General features: G+C 31.7%; 1 protein-coding gene across 4 annotated transcripts in view; it reads left to right on the forward strand.

Moving 5' to 3' along the window:
* LOC106616321 (CKLF-like MARVEL transmembrane domain-containing protein 4) overlaps window positions 1-27,184 on the forward strand; it is a 52,381-nt gene that overhangs the window by 781 nt on the left and 24,416 nt on the right. For 2 of the 4 annotated variants that reach the window (XM_070109404.1, XM_014232934.3), the window contains exons 2-4: window positions 4-121; window positions 224-407; window positions 1,303-1,524. In XM_070109404.1, coding sequence (XP_069965505.1) covers window positions 1,384-1,524 — 141 coding nt within the window. In that variant the 5' untranslated portion in view covers window positions 4-121; window positions 224-407; window positions 1,303-1,383. Of the gene's footprint in view, window positions 1-3; window positions 122-223; window positions 408-513; window positions 533-1,302; window positions 1,525-27,184 lie in introns of those variants that run through there. The other 2 variants (XM_036365894.2, XM_070109403.1) reach the window with 2 other exon arrangements.

Here is a 27,184-nt window from a genome sequence, read left to right on the forward strand (position 1 = left end):
CAGAGAGCTTTCGTTTGGCGCAATGATATCAACTTAAAGCGAAAACATTCAATTCGCTGCGGAATTCCAAAGCAATTTCAATCTCACCGATGCAACACATTCATGGAGTCGTAATATAAAGGTAAGAACAGATAAAAGTAACACTACAAAACAGCCACACATGTAGATATACATATATATAAATTAATAAAATGAAAAATGATATTGCTTCAATTTACTCTAGTTAAACGAGAGCGCCACAAACGAAAACAAGCGAAGCGAAATGAGCAACAATTGCCCACGACACAATTTGACTTAGAGAGGTTGTCCAAACTCCGAAACAACTTATTGCTAGCGGCTAGCGGACTCAATACAATCAACAATCAGTTGCAATAACGCGTTCAAACGGCTAAGATCGGTACGGAACGGTGAGTCTTAAAGAAAAGTGTTAAAACGATAGAGGCGTATTGGAAAGGGTTATAGGGAATGTATACATACACATATACATATGTATGTGCGCGTTGTTGTTTGTGTGTAGTTAACAAGTGGCCTAGTACGTTTTTTTTGGCATTGCGAAAAAGTGCACTTTGCAATTCAAACAACTTTTTTTTTAAAACCATTTATTGTGAAGAAAACTGTAGTACAAGACGTAAGGAATTTCTAAAAATCGCTTAAATTAATGAAGAACAAAATTATACCAGTTATTTATGATAATTTTCTCAACACGTATACATATGTATACCGCGGTTTTTAGCATTCCTTTCGCCTTGTCTAAAATACTAGTTAGCCGAGAGAGTGCTTGCTAGTTGCTCCTGTTGTTGTGGCTGTTGGCTCAGTCATTCCCATTTAGTTACAAACTAGTTAGTTAGTGTGTGTGTGCGTGTTCTATATACATACATATTTTGGCCGGCTGTCTTTTTTTGTGTTTACTTGATTTTGCTTGAAACTGCGATCACGCTACGGTCGAGTTCATTGTCCAAAACCAACTTAAAGCCCAAACAAAAACTCAACAAACCGTTAGTTACAACTATGCAGTGAGACTATATGGTTATTAGCTACACATAAGTCGATTACTACAAAGTCATATGCACACTAGTACTAATGTGTGTGTAAATATATAAATACATTTGTATATAGTACAAATAATTTAATTTAAAAGAGCGAAAGTTGCGCGTCAGTGAATCTCTAATAAATGCGTAAAGCAAATATATAAAGCAATTATTAAAAAATAATAATAATAATAAATAAAAAATACAGAAAACTCGAGACCTTGCCGCTTTAATCTGCAAAAAAATCCTTTTCTCTTGTGCTATTATTTTCTAGTTAACCTCAGTGTACTAACTTCTGCATCGCAGTAATATTTTATTAAAAGAAAAAAGCGGAAAAAAAACAAAGTCATTAAAAATGGTGGAAACAGTAGTTACCGTTGAACGCACCACTACCTCACAAACAACTGCACCCAGCGGTGGCGGTGGCCTGAGCGCATTAAAAATCAATATCGAATACTTTACGACAGTGCCCGGCATATTGAAACTTGTACAATTCGTAAGTAACTAATCACGTCTATAAATATTTAATTATGCATATGTTGTACATGGTACTGCATAAAATGACGTACATAACGCTATATTGACTCAGCGCGTAGAAAGTGTAATTTGTTTGGCCCCTTTTACGCCGCACCTGCCCGCGTCGAGTCACATGTATACTACATACCAGTTTGTGAATATACTAAACAGGTTTAGTTTCGGATGATAAGAACTGCTTTTCTACTGCGATAACATTTGAAAATTAATTATTTTCTGGTTATTTATTTACAATTGAAAACTACTTTTTGAACCAATTAGAATTTTATTTTTTGCGCTCGTGTAACGTTGAGCAGATTAAAGTCAGTTTTTGAGATAACGATCTGAATGTTTGCACACCTCCCTTTTTCCGCAACAAGCTGCTCATTTGTTGGAATCGCCGATATCGGACCACCATAGCCATACCAACAGATCGATCAAAATCAAGATATTATGTGGAAATTTTTTTTATTTCTCAAGTTACATATATTGACGAAATTTGGCATAGATTATTATCCAAAGCAACGCTACCATCTCCGAAGAAATTGTTTAGATCGAATCACTATAGCTGTCATTAAAGCATTACTTTTTGAAATAACTGAGTGCAGTTCTGAATATGCTAGTATCAATGGCGTATTAAAAATTATATATGGTATATATGTATTTATGTACAAAATGAATCATTACTTGAATGTGTAATAGCTATTGCCGACAGACGTGCTATCTAAAACAAAGAAAATTTTATTTATCATTGAAGTATTATCTTAAATTCTATTTGCAATCACCTAAAACTGCAATCGGATATCATTATGTACACTAGAATATACATAATTATATACCAAACCATAAACATACCTACATTTACGGGTAATGATATAAATTTATTAGGGTGGTACACTTTTTACATGACAAAATTAAAAGGTGAAAACAGTATTCCAGTGAGAGCGTTCTGCATAGACCGGAACAAATGGTAGTCGGAAGGGGTAAGGTCTGTGTCACAGCCGCTGTTTTCCAAATAGTTTTTAACCGGTCTTGCAACAAGAGGCCGATCGTAGTCATGAATCAAAATTATTGCCTCGTGTCAAGTCGCAAAGTTCTTCGACAAAAGCTCGCTTCAATTTAATGAGTTGTATTCGGTAGCGTTCCTCATTAATGGTTTCACTCTATTTACGAAGTGCATATACAGCATTTCCTTCTGATCCCATCAAATACGGACCATGGTCCATAACTTTATGGACATTCGGCTTTGCCGTTGATTTGGCTGGTTGGCCAGATTCTTCGTATAATTCTTTGCGTTTAATTAATTATTATCATATTAATATTTATTAATATTATTTTGTTTTATTTTTATATTGCTTCCAACTATTTGCGATTACATATTTTAGAAATTCGAAATACTAAATTTTTGCGATCTTTTTTCTCATGTAACACGTCAGCAATATTCAAGATTAAATTGCACTTAATATCAACTACGAGGGCTGCTATATATATTTCTGTCCTAATAATGAAAATACGAATATTTATCAACGAAAATGGTTTTTTTGTTTTTTTTTTTCGGTCGATTGCTGTTTTGTGCTGTTTTGTTTCGGACTTATACGCATAGATCCATGATTCGTCACCTGTGACGATCTTATAAACGTCTTTTGAAGCACCGCGATCGTATTTTTTCAGCATTTTTTACACCAATCCACACGAGCCTTTTTTTGAGCGATTGTCAAATTGTGCGGGATCCAACGAGATCTGGAAAGGTGTTCATGCAATATCGAATGTATGCCGGTGGGAGAAATGCATAGGCATGCCTCTATCTGAAGGTATGTTACATGACGGTCTTGCATTATCAGTTCACGTACGGCATCGATGTTTTTTGGCACAACGGCTGTTTTTGGACGACCTTCACGGAATTCGTCTTTGAGCGAGCGTCGGCCACGATTGAATTCGTTGTACCAGTTTTTCACAGTGGTATAGGATGGTGCTTCATAGCCATACAAAGATTTTAGTTCATCGATGCACTCGTGTCGTGATAATCCACGTCGAAAGTTGTGAAAAATGATCGCACGAAAATGTTCACTAGTTAATTCCATGTTTTGGCCGAGATGATTTTTTTAGTTCCCTGTAAATAAAACAATTCACGATTAAATGACAAAACGTTCTGAGTGATGTTATGCTAAAAAATGTCAAACTTTCCAATGGAAATGTCAGATTGCACCTGGCAACACTTAGTGTTGCCTAGGTCAGCCAGCTATATAGCAGCCCTCGTACTACGATATTTTAACATATTTTTAGTGTATCCACCTTAATTTTCATAACATATGTGTACATACATAAGCTTATCTAAATGAGCAAATCGCAATCATGTGCCGAATAGTACGGTGTGTCCACATAAGTGACAACTGTTCAAATATAATATTTCTTCGAGCAAACTCTTTGAGTACCATTTTGTTTATTTATGACTTTTTTTTACCAAAAATTACAAACATATTTGCATGTATGACACACAAACCTATTTTCGCCATTTTTTAATTTTTTGTATTTTGTATTTAAGTGTAAACCCCTTTTTATCTTTTTGGCGTTTTTTTTTTGTGAAAATGTTAAAAATTGGGCTTTTTTACAATAGAAATAGATGAATTACCTCATCTTTCACTAAGAGAATACGTAAAAAACTTAACACTTTGAGCCTTTTTGTGTTATCAAATCTAAAAGCCATTAATAACATGAAATTAATAGACAAGTAGAGATAATATGTATGTTATCACGTATTTCGTGGACTCGGTACATTTCGTTGAAAGTACACGAATTCGGGTTACAACTCACCGTGTGTGTCATCACTATTATGTTTGGGTACATATTTGCCATAGACGAAAAATGTATTTAGGTCAAAGTTATTTTCGTGGTAATTCTGTTAAATACTTGTTAACATTGATTGTTGCTCAATCTTGTAATTGCTTCCTCGGAAATGTCATTAATTTTAGTCGAAATCAGGTCATAGTATTTCAATATTCCACATTCTTTATAATGGTTGTAAACAACTTCTTGATTTGGCGATAATACAAACTTCAAGTAGAGCCAAGTAGCTTTACTTCCAAGGAGGCCTTCGTCCTGAACGGAATAGCCATTGTCAATGTCTCTGCGCCATTTTACATGTTCGGAGTCTAAAAGTGAAAAGTTAAGAAGCTATATGCTTTATGCAACTTGGTAATTTAGAATTTTTTTTTAATTGGAATATTTTTTTCAAGAAATGGAATTAAAGTACGGCTGGCCGAAGACAAATCAATCATATAATATAAAACACTTTTTTGTTTGGGTTTTCTAGCTCAGAATTTATATTGAGAGACCAGAGCTTATGTTGTACGGCTTTTCGCATATAAAGTAAAACGCAGTTTAAAATATTTTATTAAAAATTAAAAAATAAATAAAAAACCTATATATCACAGTAGATGATTCCCTGCCAACCCCACCAAATACAGAGCTAAACCTCTCTGACTGTTAATTAATTTATATAGTTGACCTTCAAATTTAAATGAGGAGTTGTTATTGTGCGCGTGGTATTTGATATGTGCGATTTGTTTACCTAAACACTTTTATATACATCCGTAGATATACATACGTATATTTACTTATAAGCAAGTTATTTAAAAAAAATATATATATGTTTTTGTAAATAAATAGAATTTTAGAAATACGGCATTGTTGGTGAAGTAGAATTCTAATAAATTAAATTTCTTTGTCGCCAAGACAATGTCATTGAAAGCTATTTGTTTGAGATATTTCAGTCTTTGTGTGCATTGAAATTAATTATTTGAACTGACGGCTCAATCTTTATATGTCATTGGTAAATCAGAACGAGATTATGTCAAAAATCCATCGAAGATTTCATTTACAAAGTGACCAGGAAATCACGTCTACAAAAATTTCAATCCTTTGAAAGAATTAGCGTGGAAACTAACACATACACACCGTGCTCTAACCAGTTACTTAACCGATAGGTGGCTTGATGTTTGGTGATTTGTAGACATATATTTTACAAAGCTTTCAAGTTCTTCGGTGCTCTTATTTCTTCATAAAAATTTTAAAAGTTTTGAATAACACTCCACATAGCCATATTTCAATCGTATAGGTCGACCGTTTTATTTTGTGAACCACTATTTCCACTTCTTGTTTTATATTTATTTCTGATGTTAAGAAAGGAAACCTCTGGATTTCAAAATATAATATATCTTCGAAGACCTGAGACCTGAGTTAATACAAGAGTAGACATTTTAGTTAAACACATATCAAAAAGGGAAACGATAATTAAGTATAAATAGCAGCATAAAAATTGCGTTTTTTTATCTAGATTCCAGCGCCATCTAGCGATTTATTTTATATTTTATGCTGCGAAGTGTTGACTTAAAAATATCATACTCGTATGTGATTTATTTTGATTTTTTTTCAAGGCTTTAAAATACATTAATTTTTAAATTGAAAAACAAAATAAATAAACTGAGTTAAAGTTTTACGAATTTACGAATAGTTGAATAAAAAAAATGCCCACGTAGGTGGTTTTTTTTAGGTAATTTTGTGCTATATAAGAATCTGTAATATAAAAAATGTTATACTAAACGGTTCAAAAGTTATGGCATTTTTAATGAAAACCAATTTTTTTATTTCTAATTTATAAAATTTGAATGATCGCAGACACCTTTTAAAATTAAGTTAAAAATTTGCGCTTGCACTGTATACAATACATACATATATGTACAAAGGTTCATGTTAACCCATAAATTCGATAGGTTTATTTTTGTTTTGGCTCAACCTAATGTGCATATACAAATGTTTTTTTTTTGTCGTTTCTTTTTTTTTTTTTGGTTTCATAGTAGAAGGAAGCATCCAAAGCTAGAGCGCGGAACCTACACCCATCTCATATCTTTCCTACATATATATTCATGTAAATGTGTAGCTTTAAAAGTTCTAAAATTCCACGTATTGTTTTGTTACTTTTTAACAAAAAACGTTAGGAATGTGACATTTAATTGCCGATAAACTTAAATATGTAAATTTCATACTTCATTTGTTTAGTAAATGACCAAATTTACGACCTTTACGCCGCGTCATTTGCATATTGCGGGCGTTGCCCATAGTATTTTTTCTTCGTATCTATTTGTTGTGACTAAAAGTACTTTGTTAATAAGTAATTTGAAAATAACAAACATATGTACATATATGTATACAGAACAATGTGCACACATATGTATGTATATATACATGTGTATGTACATACATACTTATGTATTGTATATTATCTAGCGGCCGACTAACAGGTGTATCCATGGTCAGTTGCGTTAACTTGCCACCGGGTCTTCGAAGCGAAAATATAGTATCTGTCCTATATATGTACGTATGTACATATGCATGTGCTTTCAAGGATGAATATATGTTTCAATATACATAATATATATGTATGTTTATTTAGGTGGCCAGCGCTATGGAACAAAAATTATATTTAAATGTTGTTCTCATTGGCGACAAAGAATTATACACGTTCTTTTTCTATCAAAAATTTTTGAGAAACAAGTAAAGTGAGAAAGAAATGTATAAGCAAATGAAGTAGTCAAATTTTGGGTGTGTTTGAAGTTTTTTTTTATTATTATTGCTATGTACCCGTATGTATTATATGAGTGAACGAAACTTTTCTGAATGGTTTGAAATAGTTTCGGTATGCTAATACTACAATGATGAATGAAATTACTCTACAATACATTGCAAATTTTAGAAAATATTTTATGAGCTTTAATAAATCGAAAATTTATAGAATTATTCTGAAAATGTGAGTTTGAATGACGAGTGAATCATTATCTGAGGTTATTTTTGTTTTGGCACAGTTTTGGTTTTCTTAGCTGCGATAATACTGTTCTTTGTGGTTTAAACTTCTGAAAACTGTTGTTACTATATAGTAATGTAAGCGAATAGTATTATGCGAAGAATGGTTAGTTGCTTTAGAGTCAGTAAATTAATATTTTTAATAGTCTTCAAATTAAGATTTACAAACAAAAATTGATGACAGGAAATATCCTTACTCTTTTAAACTGTTTAAAAATCACTTTTCTAAGAATCCCAACTTGATCCGAAAAACCATAAACTTAGTGTGGTGACTTCGCCAAAACAATTCTACATTGTGTATGTATTAAAACAACAAGAGTTTTGTAGAGTAAAATTAGTTTGAAGATTTATAAATTTAGGAAATTTGATCGCTAGATCGTGTCATTCATAGTAAATGAACCAGTACAGTGAGAATATTCTGTACTATTACTATAATATATTCGGTACTTGCTGATAGACTTGCATTAAAGTTGCCGAAAACCTAATGATCAAAGTAAAATTGTCAAATTTCGTTAGCTCTGGCCATATTTCAGGAATTGATATGATTGCTTGTTCACTTAGAAGTTGTATTGATTATAAAATACTCGGTAGTTATGTTTATGTTGCTCTTTCGAAACTCCTGTTCACATCTCAGATAAGCAGTTTAATTGTCTGACCATTGACCATTAGTTTTTGAATTTCTATATTATTTCAGTGCACATATATATGTTCAACTTAAGTACAGCTATTATTCCATAGAAAACATTACCAATAACTGCCCATAAATAATTGATGATATTTATAAGCATTTAATCTATATCAAAAACATAGTCGTAACCACCACAGTTATATAAAAATAAGTACGTACGAACTCTTATTCGAAGCTTTGATTTTTTGTTCTAGCTATTGAACATTAAATCTTATACATTATTTACAAGTTAAATTTGTTTTGCAAACGCCTCCTGAAGTTTGCGTTTTTGCCCCTGAGAAAGTGATCCGACGTAAACAAACTCTGTATTTTTATTTTAACCCGCGCCTAAAGCTTTTTTTTCAGGTATACTTGTATAATATGGAATTTTTTGATATTTTGCATTAAGCAAGTAATCCTACAACTTTGGAAGATTTATATTCAAATACAATTTTTTTTCTCTAGAAAAGAATTCTTATTGATTTTTTTCATAAACACATTTCTTTTATAAATCAAATGCACTGAGGATTGTATTAAAATATCCTACAAGTATTTTCAACTCTTGAAATAACCGACATCCTAATATAGGTACATACATAAATATACACATACATATGGTATGTATGTATAAAAGTACTAAAATTTGTGACAAACAGTATAAATTAAGGGTATTGATTAATTTCACTTTCTAAGACAGAATTTAAAACTCGTACTCCTGTACCGATATATAATATCTAATATTATTATTGAGCGAAAATCGATTCATAACCACTTAAAAGCAACGTACTTAGGTACAGGGTATAGGGTGCGCCAACTTTTAATGCTGTACACATTAAATATCTTAAAACCCTTTTTTAATATCCAAGTATATCCAAGAATCGGTATAAATGTATGCTTTGACCTCCTCTTTCTTTACATGATTTTATAAAAAGAAGTCTGCCGGAGTCAAGTCAGAAAATCTTAGTGGACTATCAGTGATACCCGGAGGGCACAATAGACCCTAGGACGCGGTGCATACCTCATTTTCAATCGATCAGTGTTACCTCTTTTTGGTAGTAGACGTCCAAGGTCATTTTGTAGCACATACTGCAATGTAACATGAGCGCCGACTTGCCCTTCCGGCAGATGTTGTAGTCCAAAATTTTTTTATATCAATTTCAATCAGCTGTTTCGCTTTATTTTTATTAAATATGCCTCAGTTATGGTTGTGGGACAAACGCTGACTCATTCGCTTTTTGTCATACATTAACGTTTCATGGATCTGGAATGGATATTCTGCTCCCCAAAAACTACATTTTGTCTATTAATGAACTCATCGCTCTGAAATGAACTGAACGACGATTTTTAATACTAAACGTCACTTTTTCGGTGTGAAGCTATTTATGATTATATGAACCACGACAAAATTTTTTTAGTAAATGCCAAATTTACTCAATATCTAAAAGACGGCCCACCCTGTACTCAGTGTAGAATTTTTAAAATCTACTTAGAACTACGTACTACTACAGTTGTTTTGATTGGCTAATGATGTTTAAATAATTTACTATTTTATGAGAAACATGTTAGTACAAATTTAAATTTTTGAGTATGTATGTACATATAGGGATACAAGTACTCGTATATGTATCCTCATACAACCGAAGGAGAAAAAGGGAGAGTGAGAATTATGATAACATTTCAGTCAATTGTAATAATATACAAGTAGTCAATAAAGGCATCTTCATAAAAATTGTAGTCATGTGCTACTTACAGTATAATGTCAAAACGTACACTCCAAATAGCAGAAGAAGCTCGGTCACATATTTAGCGAATACTATAAACCTTAAACTGGAGACAATATCCCGTTTTGCTCAAATTCTTTTTTGTACCTACTTACATTCTTTTTGATAAAAATATTTATAAAAATTTGTTGACGGATTGTTTTTACGAAAAAAAGGAGAGTTTTACAATACTTCTAAAAAAAGTTACTGATTCATCGTGTATACTGTATAATATATATATATAATTAATTAGAAAAATAATAATAATAAGTCATAAAATATTATTGATTTAATGTTTACAACTGCATAGCTACATATTTTTAGTTTTTTCTTTCTCCACCTCCCTCCGTTTTACGACGAATATGTCGTTTTGATGACTATAAGTCACTAATGACAGAGTACGCTGACGGCATGTACGCTGAATACTTTCACCTCTTTAATAACCACCCGCTTGCATTGGTAAACATTTACTTTGAAAATCCGGGAGGAGTGCAATAATTAAACAGCAACAACAAATATCGTTTGCACAGTTTGCAGCAGAAAGTTATAGGAATTAGTAATAGTCAATGGGGCAATAAATCATTTATATGATTAGTATTGAGTTCAAGTGTCGAGTTAGACCCTGTCCACTACATTCCCGTAGTTATAAATCACACGAGATGAGTTTCATAAAATGTGAAATGTAGAGAATGTTCTAACCAAAAATTAAAAATATTTTATTAGTTAGGTATATATAATAGAATTTGGACATCAATTACACAACTGAAATAAAATATAAATTATATTATATAATGTAAATAGTATTTATGTAATTTGTATACATACATATGTGTATTTGTACAAAAAGTGACAAGTGTCAGCTTTCCGGCGTTTTCGGTGACAGTCAAAAGGTTAATTAACTCTCAGCTTTAACACTCGTTTGTCCCACTATGTGTGTCTGGGTGTTAATGTGTTATGTGAATTAGTTTTCAAGATACAAACGCATGTACAGTGTTGGCTTTATTGATTTCTGACACCACATACCAGAGTTTATTAAAAGAATTTGCAGGCATCTGAAAATATACTCCTTAAGTTCTTCCGATGCCAGAGCTTATAATTTTCGATTCAACCCGAAAATACTCTTCCTTGCCAGTTTCAATTTTTGTTTTTGTATTTATAATTAATTTGCGTCCTTATTATGGCTCGAGTATAACATAGTTGTCGTTCAACAAGTAAGTAAACCTAAATGTACATTATGGGTGGATATCGAATACCTACCATTCAGCGGTTGCCATAGTCCCTCAGTTTTTAAGATATCCATCTGAAATTTGCACACTTTATTTTCTACCCAAAAAGCTGCTTATATATCGGAACCACCGTTAACGGACCACCATAACTTAGAGCTGCCATACACAATTGTTTTCGAAAGAACATTTATTTCTATCACGTTTCTTATAAAGTTATATAAAAATGTACTACATTAAACCAGTTAATGGTTCCTTAACATATGTACATAAGTGTATATGTCGCACATGAGTGTGGTGTATATATTTGTAGGTATGAAACCACGAAGTTGCAAGAAATAATGCATTTTCATTTCCTTTCCACTGAATGAATGAAGTAATGCAAAAAAAAGACAAAATAAATTTGATTACATGTATGCACATTTTCTTCTGCTGCGAGCATTCAATGAAAACAACTTTTATTTTTATGCAATTATGCAGTTATGCGCTTGTAAATATATATATGCGCATGCATAAATGCAACTACTAACATATAGGTATAAATTTGTGTGTGTATGTATGATTTACGCATATTTCTTTTTATTCATGCTTCTGCCAATGTTTGAGTTATATCGACATTATTACATAAATAGATGTGTATGTGTACATAAATATTCATATTATAAATATGAATACGAATACATATATATATACATATACATATATATATATAAAGTGTATACATATATACATACTTTGTACAAATTTGATATTTACTGCACTGCTCTTTGCACCAAACACTTTTGCAATTCATTTCAACGAAAGCGCACACACTTTGCTAGAAAGCAAAAAAAATATCGCATAACATTTTTTTTTTTTGCCTGACATTTGGCCTTTTGCTTAACCAAAGGTCAAAATTTTATAAGGATAATACTATGACATTGCACTCAGGCTCCCTTACGAGAATTAAAATATTAGTTCATGTAAAATTTATAATGCCTCTTATAAAAGTCATAACTCTTAATTTAGCAAGTAATTTGTAATTTAAGAGAACATGACATGACATTATGTCAATCATTAAAAAATCAAATAAAAATAGTTCCAAATTAAAATAAAAATATTTGTTTATAAAAACGTGCATTTTGTTTATAAAAAAAGTCTAAAAAATTCAACATTTATTTCATTGGAAAGCTGAGAAAAAATCGTAAAAATAGGCCGGCTAGTTATTTTTATATAATTAGTTTTCTTCGTATACGCAAATGTTTTAAAGGTACTTTTTTCAAAAGTTGAAAGTTTGAAAATTCATAACTCCAAAATTTTTCATATTGAGTTCAAATCAAAAAATACGTGTCTACGTTGTCTCAAAGAACACAAAAAAAAAATGTTAATTGTAAATTTTCGATGGACTATTACTGATAAGATACTGATCGATTGGTTATATTTGAGATATATTGTAGAGTGAACTCATAAATTGTATACTTACTTTTAAGTATGTTATAATGCGCAATAGTTATAGGAAACCTTGAGGCGTACCTACTAATGCAATACGTGTATAAAAGCGATCATAAAGCAACTTATGGCAAATACAGAAATCTTCTTGAATTTTTCAATTCGTTTGTGTTTTAACGTTATAAATATTTCTAAACTTTAAATGTGGTACATACAGCACATCACATAGCAATCCGAATATGGTTTCTTGGCACAGCTCATAAATGGAACACCAATTACAATCACTTCTATTATAATGCCATTTCAGCTTGTTTGGCTTTACAATACATAACGCAAGTATGAACAAATATATCGGAATAAAATTTATCCAATGTCACAATTTCTCTCGTATTGGTCAAAGGTGATCGCTTCTGGGTGATTGCTTCCCTCAGACAATACAGGTCCCAATTAGAAGTTTGACAGTAGGGGAGCAGCTCATGTTAAATGATTCCATGCCAATCCCACCAAACACAGAGAAAAACCTTTCTGACTGTCAATTCTGGCTTTAGTTCCGTATGCAGCGGCTCACCAAAAATAAAAAACAGGACTGTCTATATATAAGTATTATTATACAATAAAAAACATTAACTTCGGTTCTTTCGAAACTATAATACCCTGCACAAAAACAAAGTATTTCTTACAAGAACTTTGATTGGTCAGTTTGTAAGGGCACCTATATGATATAGTGATCTGATCTGAACAATTCCTTCGGAGATTGCAGCATATATACACACAAAGGAACGGACAGACAGACGGACATAGCGAAATGGACTTAGCTTGTCACGCTGATCATTTATATATATACCCTTTTGGGTGTTACATACATCGTGGACAATTTAATTTACCCTGTTGAGGGTTTAAAAACCGTGAGATCATAAGAAACACGTTTCAGACTTAATTTAAATGTCTGCCAAATAATTGAATCACAAAACTTAAAAAAAAAATTTATACTAACATCTTCATAAAAAATGTGTGGATAAACGTTCGGTCTGAACCACAAATGCCGTGTCCGTTCCCTTTATAGTCAGGTCTACATAACTGAAGCAAACCACAATTTATATCTGATCAAAGACTGTCGGCGGAAGTCTCAAAATTAGTTTGCACTCAAGATGAAAAATTTTTCAAGAGCTTGAAATAGTGTTTGGTTTATCACCTGCATTAATGGGGAACAACACGGTACGATTAGCGACAGAATTTTAATTGTCCGCCGGATTTAAGTGAATAATAGTAATAGAAGTCGAAGAGATGAGAAAAATATTAGTAAAGTTCTAAATGTGGTCCAAATTCGAAAACAAAATGAAACTTCCCTTTATTTGGACGACAAAGTTGGTTTTCAAATGCATCAACTCTATAACAGTCAAATACGTGAGCAGAGTTTTTAAAAAGTCGAAAATATATTTCAATTATTTATTCATAGTCATATGAACAAAAAGTATGCTAAACACGCCATTCAATTTATGCATATCAGTAGTATTTACCGTTGAACCCTCGTAAAATCTAAGCGTTAGATTTATATAATGGTTGTGCATCATAGATTTCACAGCGTATTAAGTTCAATGACAAATCTAACAAGCACACAAGTGGGTGAATATGGGTGCCAATTTATCTAGATATATATAAATTTGTAAACAAATCGCGCAAAGCTTAGATCTTCAGGCATCCAGGTGGAAAATTCGCAAGTAACGGTCGGATAATTGAAAACGGGTTAACTTAAATGTATATAATTCTTTTCGTGTTTTCGCTTTTAACTTAACAACTTTTAATTTCGATACGATTAGAGATTAGATTAAATAAACTTTTTATACTCTACTCGTTATCTGTTTTTTTTCTGCTTCATTATTCAAACCTAGAAAAATGTATTTAAGAATTCAGAAAAAAAGTTCTTTCTTCGTACAACATTTTAAAATTTACTTCAAAATATTAACGAGAATCGGTTGAAAATATAATATTATCAGATTTTTCGCTGACACTCATTGGTGAATATCAAACAATATGTTCTGTTAACTATTTCTGCCTCAGAGAATCGATAGTATTATCTATGACAAACAATTATTTCTTCAAAAGTTTGAACTATTTCGCAGCTTTTTCTATGAACTATGTCACCAGTCTTCTAATTATAAACGCTAGCTTCAAATTTGCCACATATCAAATTCAATGCGAAAAACTTTTCTACAGGGCTTGCGTGCATTGCATTGTAAGCATGCTAATAATCGTGGAATGCTTGCTGTTGTCTACGATTTTAGTTTTTGTGGTTAATGTTTGTGGGATGGTGTCATCTTACTTGTTATTTGACTACTGCATTTAAAAATATGACAGCTAGGAAATTACATACACACATACTATTTTATTAAACAGGCTGAAATGTTTTGTGGAATAAGTATGATTGAAAGAAATAGCGAATAGAAAGAATCAAGCAAAGCACTGTCGTAAATTTCTCCTATATTTTATTTGTTTATATGAAGAAAAAATCATAAATATAAATAAAGACACGAAACTGAAATGACTCGAGTGAATGAGCTCATCTGTGCGAATATACATACATTAGGGTGTGCCAAAAAAAAAAAATTGAATTTGTGGGTTAAAAAAAAATCTATATACAGGGAAAAAATATCGCTGCAAGTCAGGAATTTCAGCTTAATTTTAAAAGTTGTCGCTGAGCATTCAAAATTTCCCGTTTCAATACCACGTACAAACATTTTTTCATCAAAAATACCACATGTTTTGAATCGTTTACAGTTTTCTATATTTTTTTTTATTAGCTGATAGAAAACTTATATTCTAAATATTTCGTTTTAGAAAATAATACGAGAAAATTTTTGTTGAGCAGTAAATTTCATACAAAACTATAAGTTTTTCGATTTAAGATGATTTGATTTTCACTGAGTTAAAAAAATTATAGGAAAAAAAAAAATTTGCCTTAATATAATCAAACTTCAACCGTTAATTTCTTTTAAATGGTTAAGTTTACGCCAAAATTTGTGAAACGAGATATTTCTTCAAGTAGTTGAGCGCGAGATATAAAATTTTCTGTCTAATAATAAGAAAAAAATAGAAAACTCTAAGACAGAGGACCTACCCGGCACAATTAACAGCTCACACTTAGAGAGGCTTTCTTATGGATGTCTAAGAACCTATTTTTCAGCGTACCAAGCGAAAATAAATATTCGTTTTTTTTACCCACCCTAATGAATATACAACAAATCCTTAATATTTCTATATGTACGTCTGTGCGTGAATATAAATTAAAAATTAAACGCCCAAATAAACAATAAGAATTATATGCATATATCTTGAATTAAATCAATCATTGTAAAGATTGCTTGCAATCTAACACAAAATTTTGGCAACCTTGAACAGGTGCATGACGCACCGCTGACACCCAGCGGGTGTTTATGTTACTGCTGAGCAAAACAGAAAGCGGAATAAATATAAAAAAGTGCAATAATAAGCAGAAAATGGCAAATGTGTATACAACAAAAACAAGCTTGAGACACACGCACATACTTAAATGAATTTTATTAGAGTATTTGAACAAAGTGACGATGTGAGCGGTAATAAAATTAGAAAGATTGAAGTGCATATGTTTTGAAGAAAAACAACATTACTGAAACAAACATCATAATTTATATTTAGAAATTCTGGCGTCGAAAAATATTATCATATTTGCAATGCACTTTTAACGTGTATTGACTCAAAAGTGAGAAGAAATACGCCACTAGTTCCATAGTTTAAAGTCGAACTAGTTATTCTGCTACTTATTTGCTAACGGACGCTAAAAATTATTTATAAGCTGCTGATTGCTTTGACGGTGTATTGCAATTGTCATACTGACAGAATTCTAAATTTTCAAAGTGTTAATAAATACGCTGCTACCGTCTATGCGTCTGGGACTCGTTGTGCGGCCGGATATGCATAAAAGTTGCGTTGGCGTGATTTGTTAGCAGTCGAGAACGAAGAAGAATTGCAATAAAAAGTGACGTTAGACATCGTAGACCTAAATTTTGTAATAAGTTATAAGTCATAGAGAGTTGACTGATATCTAGTAATCCAAAATAATTACAGTAATCTCGTTGAACTAGCGATCATTTATACCGTTTGTTGAGATATTGATTGTAGTTACAGATAAATTTAGTTATTCTTGCCTCAGATACCTTTTTAAACTACACATACAATTTCCAAACTCTATGTGCTTTACTCAGTTATCATTGTCATAAGCTCGCTTAAATGCTTTCAAAAGTTCGAATTATGTATGGCATAGATTTACTCTTACTTACAAAAAGTCTTGATCGACTTAATCCCTCTGTCCAATTTATATAAATATTTATGGGGCAGTACCTTATATTATCCTGACTGTGCATTTAAAGACTTTAAAGTATAAATAGTTAAAATTTAAATAAAATTTGACAATTGTTAACGAAATTTAAAATTCGATAGTGATATCGATAGAGGCTGATGTTAGTATTTACAGTTTGTATGAAAACTCCTTTCCTGTTTTAGAGACTAACTTGAAGAGATCTTAATTGTGTGTTCTCAAAATAAAAAAAAAAAATTAAAAATTAAAAAGTTCCTGTTTTAGAGACTTTCTTGAAGTGATCTTAATTGTGTGTTCTCAAAATAAAAAAAAATTAAAAATTAAAAAGTACGATGTTGACGGCAAATCTTTTCTGCACAATAATATCAACCTCAAAGGCTTTAGTCGTGTCATAACAGTTATCGGGAATATCTGTCGTGCTTACGAATTGTAATACGAATCTTTTTAGAATTTTGCTTGTTTGTTTTGAGGCTATCGTCGTTAATAGAGACGAAAATTCGCTTGCATCAAATTTTCTGTGAACTGTTTACCGATATGACAGTTGACGGCTATAATAAAGCAAGGTTAAAGAGCTTGTGATAGCTGCGAATAAATAAATAAAAACCGAACAAATATTAACTCTTATTATCCAAGTGTCACTCTTAAAATATTTATAAAATGTTATCTCGACTTTATCAAACAACTCGTCCAAATAAGTTATTTAGTGAAAGCTGAGCAGCTATTAAAAAAAAAATCAGTAAATATAACATTTTTACTTTCTGGAAAGGTCTTATCTTAAAATTATTTGTTTGTAAAAGTTTCTTTCAGAAAAAAATTTGTTTAATGCAATGAAAATCAATGAATTTTGTGTTAGGTGTTTCAAAGCTTCCTGATTTCTGATTGTTGTCAGCCCAAAACTCAATAGATCAGTAACCACAAAATGCACACGAGAAAATATCGTATTGGCACTTTATAAGAGTATTCAGAAAAAAGTAAAAGGAGTTTAAAAAAGAGGTTTCAAATGGACTCAGGTTATGCTTATGATTTAATATTCAAAAAGTCCACGATATTTGACATTAATAACACGAGAGAGCCCGAAGCTTGATGTAACAATTTTATATTACTATTTAATACTCTACATTTGAATACATTTTCCGAATTATGAGCTCATTCTCGTTACGCAGATGTTAAATTTGGTTTCATTATGCGGATAAAGACGATGCTTTCAATTTTGACAGATTTTAAAATTAAAATTCCAGTGCAAAAGGTCAAACGCTGTCTCTCCATAATCGTGTTGATATTAATTGTTAAGAAAGAATATACAATACTTTAGTATCTCAGTTTTTGCATTATGAGTTTTTTGCCTCGAAATCCGTAGTAGCAACTTGTTTCAACATTTTTGGAAAACCGCCAGTCCGCGATTATTATACTCAGAGATCGTTGAGCAGTTGTCCGTTTTTTTCGTCAGTTGTGTTTTTCTAATATTATTTAAATATTGCAGCTTATTTATTTTTGTCGCAATTGTGTCAATTGCACGCCCGTCGTGCTGGCGCATGTGGGTGATCACACTTGCTTTTGGCTCTACAAACCAGTCAGACTACGCCATAAGTGCAAACGCCTCTCCCACTGGCGTTGTTAGATATTTTTAGGTGAGTGTGTGTATGTGTGTATTTGTGTGGGAGAGCGACAATTATGTGCAATTCGTTTTTAAGGCATACAGAGTCGTTTAAATATTTTATAATTTTTTTTGTTTTTCGCCATTTGATAACATAAATCTCTCTTCTTCTTAGTTTTATGCGTATAAAACGAATTTGTTTTGAATGAAGTGCTGCTAGTAACGGTAGGTCAATGCGAGTTGAATGGGTAATTTTTTTGCATTTGGAACTGTTGTGTAATTCAAAAAATTAAAACATTAAAAATTTGTATGCCATTTTTATGAGCTGGCATAATTTTCAATTTGTACAGTGCAATTAACTATTATTGAAGCTGCTCAAGTAGCAAGTTAATATTATATTATTACTGCATGATGTACGATGAAAAGTATGTTGATTTTAATCTTTGCTGAGACTACCAGATCCATCAATCGCCAACAAGATTAGAGCGTTTAATATATGGAGGTTAATTAGGTGAGGTTTTGTGAGAACAAGTCAAGGTTGTTTGGTTGACTATTACGTAGAAGGTTATAAGGTTGCAATCGTTTTTTACTGTTTTTCAAATAAAGATAAATACGTGGAAGTTCCAAATGCTGCTAAGAATCATAAATACATAATTGTTTTTAGTTGATTATAAGTTCGCGGGTCAATTATTTTACACAGAGTTTTCGTCATCCTAAATATTTATATATGATTTGGCATATCCAACATCTTGATATTATTGTATTCTTTTGATGAATACCAGCTTTTGATGTTGTTTGAGCTGGTTCACCTGGCCTACTCCACGATCTTTTCCGCTCGATATTGTTGTAAACAACCCATTTTTCATCGCCAGTTATCATTCGTTTTAAAAATGGGTAATTTTCATTACGTTTCTTAAAAAAATCGCCGCTGTAAATGCGTTGCGTTAAATGCGTTTTTTCAGTTCGTGAGGAACCCATGTATCGAGTCTTTGAACATGGCCAAGTTGTTTTAAGTGATTTTCAATGCATGTATGTGATACTTGAAGCTTCTCTGCAATCTCACGTGTTGTACTGTGATGATCCGAATCGTTTATTGCTTTGATTAGGTCGTCATCAACTTCAACTGGACGATCATAGCGTTTTTCATATTTGAGTGAAAAATCACCAGAAGGAAATTAGGCAAACCAATTTTGACATTGCCGTTCTTTTTTGGCTTCGTCGCCATAAACAGCACATAACTTTTTGTGAGCTTGCGATGCGTTTTTCCCTTTGCGAAAATAAAAAAGCAAAATATGACGAAAACGTTTCTTTTGATCTTCCATTTTTCAACGAACGCCAAACGAAAATTACGCAACCGATCAAAAAACTTTTTTTTACTGATTGACAGCTAAATAGCCAACTATCAAATAACAAAATGTGTTTTACATTTGGACCACGCCAGCAAACCTAAAAATATGCATCTCGATAAACTTCATTTTAAGATCATCCAACTGATTTAACATTTTTTTAACATTTGTGGAATGAATTTTCAAAGGTTTTGTTGCAGGTTTAATTAGCATAACTTTGGCTTCTAGAAAAAAAATATTTGTAATGTGACTTGTCTATAGAATTTAAAAAGTTTCAACATTCCAAAAATTAATTTTCGAAAAGTTAGAAAATGTTATATGTTAGTTAAAAATCTTTGCACTAGTTTTTGTTTTGTCGAAGCCTACGCCAATTTTGACTGTTTTTTGACTTTTGACAGTTGGATTTTAACTTGCTTGACTTGACTTAGGGACTTTGTACAATCAATTATTTAAATGATATTCTTTATTCGAATTGGTCACTTTTACTAATTATATTATTTACTTTCAATATTTCATTTCATTATGTCTCTTGATACCATAATTACGGTCATAAAAGCCACACACACCGATTGCGCACTTATTACAACCATAAGTTACTAATAAGCACCAAATCACGTTTCTGTTGCTAAAAAATATGTCTGAAAATTTCAAGTGTTGCCATATTTGTATTAAGAAATTATTCAACTTTAATTTTCGCTACATCCATATCGAATTTTACTTTTTATATTATATTTGGAAAGAGATGTTAATTATACCCTTAACAGGGTATATTAAGTTTGCCACGAAATTTGTAACACCCAAAAGGAAATGTCGGAGACCCTATAAAATATATACATAAATGATCAGCATGATGACTTGAGTTGATTTAGTCTGGCTGTCTGTATATACATATATATACATATATATATATATACACGAATTAGTCTCTCCGTTTTTGAGTTATCGATCTGAAATTTTACAAACGTCCTTTTCTCCCCCAAAAACTGCTTAGATTTCGGAACAGCTTGTATGGAAAACTTTTTTATTTGAAGAGTAAATCGAATTTCGATAGCACATACATATCTACAGGTTGGTTGAAAAGTTTTGAGGTCAAAATGAAAAAAATGTTTTTGGTACGAAATATATTTTTTTATTCAATATAATCTACCCTAATTTCAATACACTTATTCCAATGATGTAGTAGTAGTTGCTGGGAGCCAAATCTGGTGATTACGGTGGATGCTCAAGCAATTCGTACTATAGTTCGTGGAATTTTGTCATTGTTAAAACACCTTTTTGAGCAGGTGCATTGTCTTGATGAAAAATGATTTTTTTGTGCTGCAAACCAGGTCTTTTCTCACGAATTTTTTCATCCAGCTGATCCAAAAGCCTGCAATCATATTTAGAGTTGATGGTTTTACCTTTCTGCAGATAATCAATCAACAAAATTTTTTTTGCATCCCAAAAAACCGATGCCATAACCTTATTTGCTTGAAACTTCACCTGCTTTGGAGCTGAACAACCGGCTTCAGTCAACTGTAAACGTTCTTGTTTCAATTTAGCATCATGGTGGTAGCTCCAAGCCTCATCTATAGTTATAAAATGACGCAAAAATCGGTTTTATTCTGCTTAAAACGCTCCAAATTATGCTGAGAAATTTGTTTTCGATCAAGTTTTTGTTGAATTGTTAACGTGTGTGGCACTAACTTTTCAAACAGTTTGTTTAAATGTAATTCTTCATGTAAAATATGGAGTACTCATTCTTCTGAGATGCTTATGGCATTAGCAATTTCACACTTAGTCACATTTGGATATTCGCTATCAATATTATGAACTTGTTCAATGATTTCTGGTGTGATTGTGGTTTTTGGTCGTCCGTCGCGTGGGTCGCCTCACCAGTCCAAAATTCAACGCTGCGTTTTGCAGGTGAGGACCTCCTATACACTTCTTACAATTGTTCATAAATTTCCTTTGCTTTTAAACCCTTCAAAACAAAACATCTAATCACTGCGCGATATTCAATTTTCTCCATATTAAAAAATTACTCTAACACATCAACTTCAAATGGCTTGTAAACAAAGAATTAATTAACTACAAGTATTGACAGTATGACTTATAACTTTGCGTGTGTTCTCACCACAGGTGTACCAACTTGAGAAAAAAATTGGAGCTAGTAGTGCTATTTCTTGGTGAGACCAACCAACCTGTATGTAGCTGCCTTACAAGCTGAACGATTGAACGAATCAAGTTCTTGTAAGGAACCTTTTTGTGAAGGGTATTATAGCTTCGATTCAACCGAAGTTAATGTATTTTATGTTGTTTAATAAACATAATTTAATTTAATTTTTTTTTATTTTTTCACATATTTCCTGCGACTTTAAATATTGTAAGTAAATTGGAAAATATATATTTTTTAAACAACCACACAGTAATTTAATCCAAATTTCTACAAGCAGGTCGCACCTAAACGGTTTCTATGGAGGGAAAGTTCACGCAGTGGGAATTTATTCATATGAAAGTTATTTATTATGCTATATGTATATATGTACATACAAGTACTATGTAGGAGTTTTGTGAATAATATTGTTGTCGTAGCGCTTTTCTATTTCGTTGTGTATTTTTTCTGCTCCCCAATTAGCTTTACCAACATTTTATTTAAGCGTACGTGTGCATAATTTGCATATTAATTGGAAAATTGGCTATCTGTGTGCTTGAGGGGTTCGGCAGAGAGCGCGTGTGCCGGGCGATGCTATGTATTTTTATCCATTATAAATAAATATGTACATATGTATGTATAAACACTCCCATGTGTGAATATTAGAAAATTCGAAATGCTTCTTGCAAGAGGTCATTCACGCCCTAACGTGATAGGGTTACTTTTGGGAAATAATGTATGCCTAAAGATAATTTCTAAAGTGATAATGCATATAATATGGAGGAGGGAATACACATATGTATATATTATATAATTATATTTTAATTAGGGCGAATATGAAGGTTGTACTAAAAAAAAGCAATGCGAAAAGTCAGTAGGGAAAGTTTATGATGGGCGCAACCAAACTAATAAAAACAAGAAAAAACATTTTGGTTGCACCGAAGCTATAATACCCTTCACATATAAAAAAGTTTTTCATACAAGAGCTTGATTAACCCGTTTGCTTCGTATGACAGCTATATGCTATAGTGGTCCGATATGGGCGATTCCGACAAATGATAAGCTTCTTAGGGAGAAACGGACGTATTATAAATTTCGGCATGATACCTACAAAACTGAGGAATTAGTTCTCTCATATAAGTATACAGACATAACAGACGGACGGACCTTGCGAAGTCAACTCAGTCCCGCTGATCATTGATCATGACAAACTTTATATACTCTGTTTAGGGTATAAAAAAAACGAAAAAGTGAATCCGGGCTTTCGCGCATTTTGCCAATTAAAGCAAATAATGTGCAAAAAAGATTTACGAGAGTATGAAATGTAACAATATATATTTTATGGCGTCTCTGACGTTTTCTTCTGGGTGTCACAAACCCTGTTCAGGGCAGAAATATTGATGATATGTGCATAAGTTATCTGTTGCCCGACGACCGTCTGAAATCTCGCTAATGTAGCATCAAAAAGCTCTGAGAAGTAATTTTGGTCGTATAATTTTATAAGTATTTAATCCTCCGTATACGAGGTGGGGTATAAGATACCCCAGCGGTAAAAATAATCGTTACAATTTAACTCTAAGCTTTTGTAATTTTATTGACAAAAGTCTATTATGTATAAGTATGTATATAAATTTATTTATTGTTATTTAACAGTCATAAAAATCAATTTTGCAGATTTTACTATCTTTTATAATTGGGGTGTAGTAAACTCCACCTAGTGCAGCATAGTGAGATTAGTCACCTCTTATACGGAGTGTTGAAAGTAATCAAATATATGACTTATTTTTTTTAAATAGTTATTTAATTTTTCAACAATTTACAGAAACTGCCAATAGTCACGCACAAAATTAAGTGATTTTTAATAAACTAATTAGTGCTCTTATTTAACATAAATACATTATTTAGGTTTTAAAAAAGTCTCGCCAGATTTTTTGCCCTTCAGCCACATTGTAGTGACGTAAATAGCCGCAATAAAAGCTACTAAAATTTTTATTTTCACTTTTACTTGCTAAATAATTGCCCTGGCATGCTTAATTTCTACGCGCCAAATCGAACTTTTGTTATTTTTACTTTCCAACTAAAGAAGCTGGTGTTTACAGCCACTTGCTATGAAGTATTAAATGTGCCTCGTGGCGCAACGCGACGTGCTTTTTTATGCGTTTATTATTAGCATTTTGGCTTGTGGCCAGAAGTAGCTGCGACTTTGCATTTTGCTTCGAAATATATTTTTAATGCCGATAGAAAGTAAACAAATGCAGAACAAACAATGCAAACACAACAGAAATACAAACAATTTTCTTTGTTTGCAAAGATTTAGAGAAGAATCATATACTTAAAATTGGACGTTGCTACAATTGACAAACACTTTTATACTAAACTTATATATTGTACTAAATAATATGTATTTTTATTTTGTTCGAATATTTTGTGATCTACAAATCTAGCGCACATAAATCATAAAAATTAACTGACGTCATTTTTCATTGCCCAATGCGAAATGAGTTTGTAATATGTACATATATCACACAGTGGCTGGATGAGTAATATTAGAATAAAAAAACCATATAAATATATATACATACAAATATACAAGTACATAGTTATCTATTATATATATTTTTATTATTTTACAGTTAAAGTGTGGGCTGACATTTTTCAGCTACAATTTTTCCCCACTTTTGATCTAGGTCTACGTTATGTTTGTTTTCATGCTCCACTAGCCGCTAATTTATGATATCTACATATGCTCTTCTGATCTAAATACTTAAATGTCTAAGTATCTACAGTTATATACCTACAATATATAATTATAATTCTATAAGTCTTTGTAAATGGTTCCTTTGTTGCAAATATTTACTGTTAAACTCGTTTTTTTATGCGTTATTCACTGACTTTGTTCAAACAATTTTATTTGTTTATATTTTCATTTATGAAACCAAGGAATCGTGTCAAATTACCATTAAATAGCCGCCTACATTCCGTAATTTGACATTCTTATACATAGTATTTAAATACATATAATTATGTATACAAGGTGTGCTCAGAATACACTCAATACAATACACCCGCTCATGTACAATATAATATATTCAAAACAAACGAATGTTTTTTGTCGCTTGGTACTCTGAAAAATTGGTCACCACTAAGAAAGTCTTTCCAAGTATGAGCTCTTAATTTTAACGGAAAAGTCCTCCGCTTTGCAGTTTTTTATTTTTTTTTTTATTATCAGATAGGAAAATTTATATCACGCTTCCAACGATTTGAAAAATATTATATGTCTTTTCATAGATTTTGTAGAAAATTGAATGCTTTATAAAAAAGGCCTGCTACAATTTTAACGTATTTTAAGACAAATTTGTTTCTTCTTTAGAATCTTACAACGTAATGAAAAAAATTGGAGTTAAAAAATTCGTCTTCCAACAGTGAACTGTCCAAGTGAAATCCATCGATTTTAGATTAACTTCTTTTCTCACTTTCCAACAGTGCATAAACTTTAGTGTTAGCAGTTCACCATAGTTTTCTTTAGATTTCAAAATGTGAAAGAGTCGGAGGGAAGCGGAGTTCGATAAGTAGGATAGCGCATAGGGAGCTCGCCATTCTTATTTCTTCGGTTTTCTTTGAGTTTTGAGTACTTACTTCATTTCTAAGAAAAATAAATTATTCTAATCGCAACTATTACTTTCGACATAAAAACAAATGTAGAACCAAATCGAAATATTGATAATTTACTAGTATATGATCAAGACGAGCTTCCATATTCGCCTTACTTCATGAACAACCCTCGTATTTGTAGCCGCTTGCTTGAGATATAAATAAATTGCTTGAGTAGTAGACCAAAACGTGTGAGTAAATAGAAAAACGGAAGGCACAAAATAACTGCTCATTTCTAAGTGAATAAAATAAGTTGTTGTTTTTGTTGCTTTTAGAAACCAGATTTTCCATTGCCCATCTCTGTTTAATTCGTAAATGACAAAAGCAAAGAAAAAGCTTTAGAAAAAGCGGTTAATCGACTTTGAAAATTTATTGCTTGCACTCCATGAATGTACACATACCATGCTTTATATGTGTTTAGAGAGGTATGTAAATAGATTTAATTCACTGTCACGATCGCTTCGTTGCGCAGCACTGCTGTTGACAACTACCCACACACGTTACATGCATTTTTGAAGCGATCGATTAATCGACAAATACTCGAACCAGTATTTAGGTACATAGCCATGCCTCATCTCTGAGTATATTCTCATAAAAGTTAAGCTAGTTTTTACAATGCCTCTTGCTATTACCCCTGAGAGATCTCAAGTGTTTTCCTGGCGTACACTTTATTCAGTCATATTTGATGGCGCTAAATGTTGTGATATCTTTCATTTAGTGTGAATTTCTATCATTTAGTGTGAAATAAAAAAATAGTTTATCAATAGACTATATATACCTTTAAATATAACATAAATTAAGTTAAATCGATATCTCAAATAGTTTTCGAGTTACAACCTTCAAAAGGTTAGCTGCTTAGTCAAAACAAATTTTTTTGAAAACTACATTTTTCAAATTTGCTTGAGTGATTACTCAAAGACAAATGATCCGATCAAATTTTTTCTGATCTGATCGAAGAATCAGCAGATCAGATTTTCGTAATCACAAACACACATCGCCAAAAACGATCAAATTTTTGGGTACAATTCAACTTAATTTTTTGAAAAACACATAAATGGAAAATTGGAAATATTTTTTTTCACGAAATGGCGATTGACTTTTGAATTTGAATTTAAAAATAGTTAAAATTTAAATTTGGGGATATGTATAGTTCCAGACATAGAAAAGTCTATAAAGAGACTTTCTAAAAACTTTAGGTAAATCGGTCCAATAAAACCTGAGAAATCGTAGGTATCGTTTTGAAAAAGACAGTTTTGGGAAAAACGCGTTTAAAATTTTAGTTCCGGCCGAACCAGTTTGAAATCCTTTTGTAAATATATTCTTCCATAGTTAAACTTAAAAAAAAAATCGATTTTGAATAGAGATGTAATGTTTGAAAGAATGTCGATTTTTGGAGGAGATACATTATTGAAAAGACCCGTACTTAATTAACTGTTGATATAAGATATTTTTTGAACGGAAAACTGTCTAGCAAAAAGTGGCCGAAGTGTAATTTGAGGTTTATTATGTTTGTAAACACATTATTTAACTTTTTGCAGACCGCAAAACTTCTTACTTAATTACTTAATCAGCTTTATGTGATTTTCCTATCAATTATGAGAATATTAATCTTAATTGGACTTACATATATTAT

Source organism: Bactrocera oleae, chromosome 5 (genome assembly GCF_042242935.1).
Source record: "Bactrocera oleae isolate idBacOlea1 chromosome 5, idBacOlea1, whole genome shotgun sequence".
NCBI lineage: Eukaryota > Metazoa > Arthropoda > Insecta > Diptera > Tephritidae > Bactrocera > Bactrocera oleae.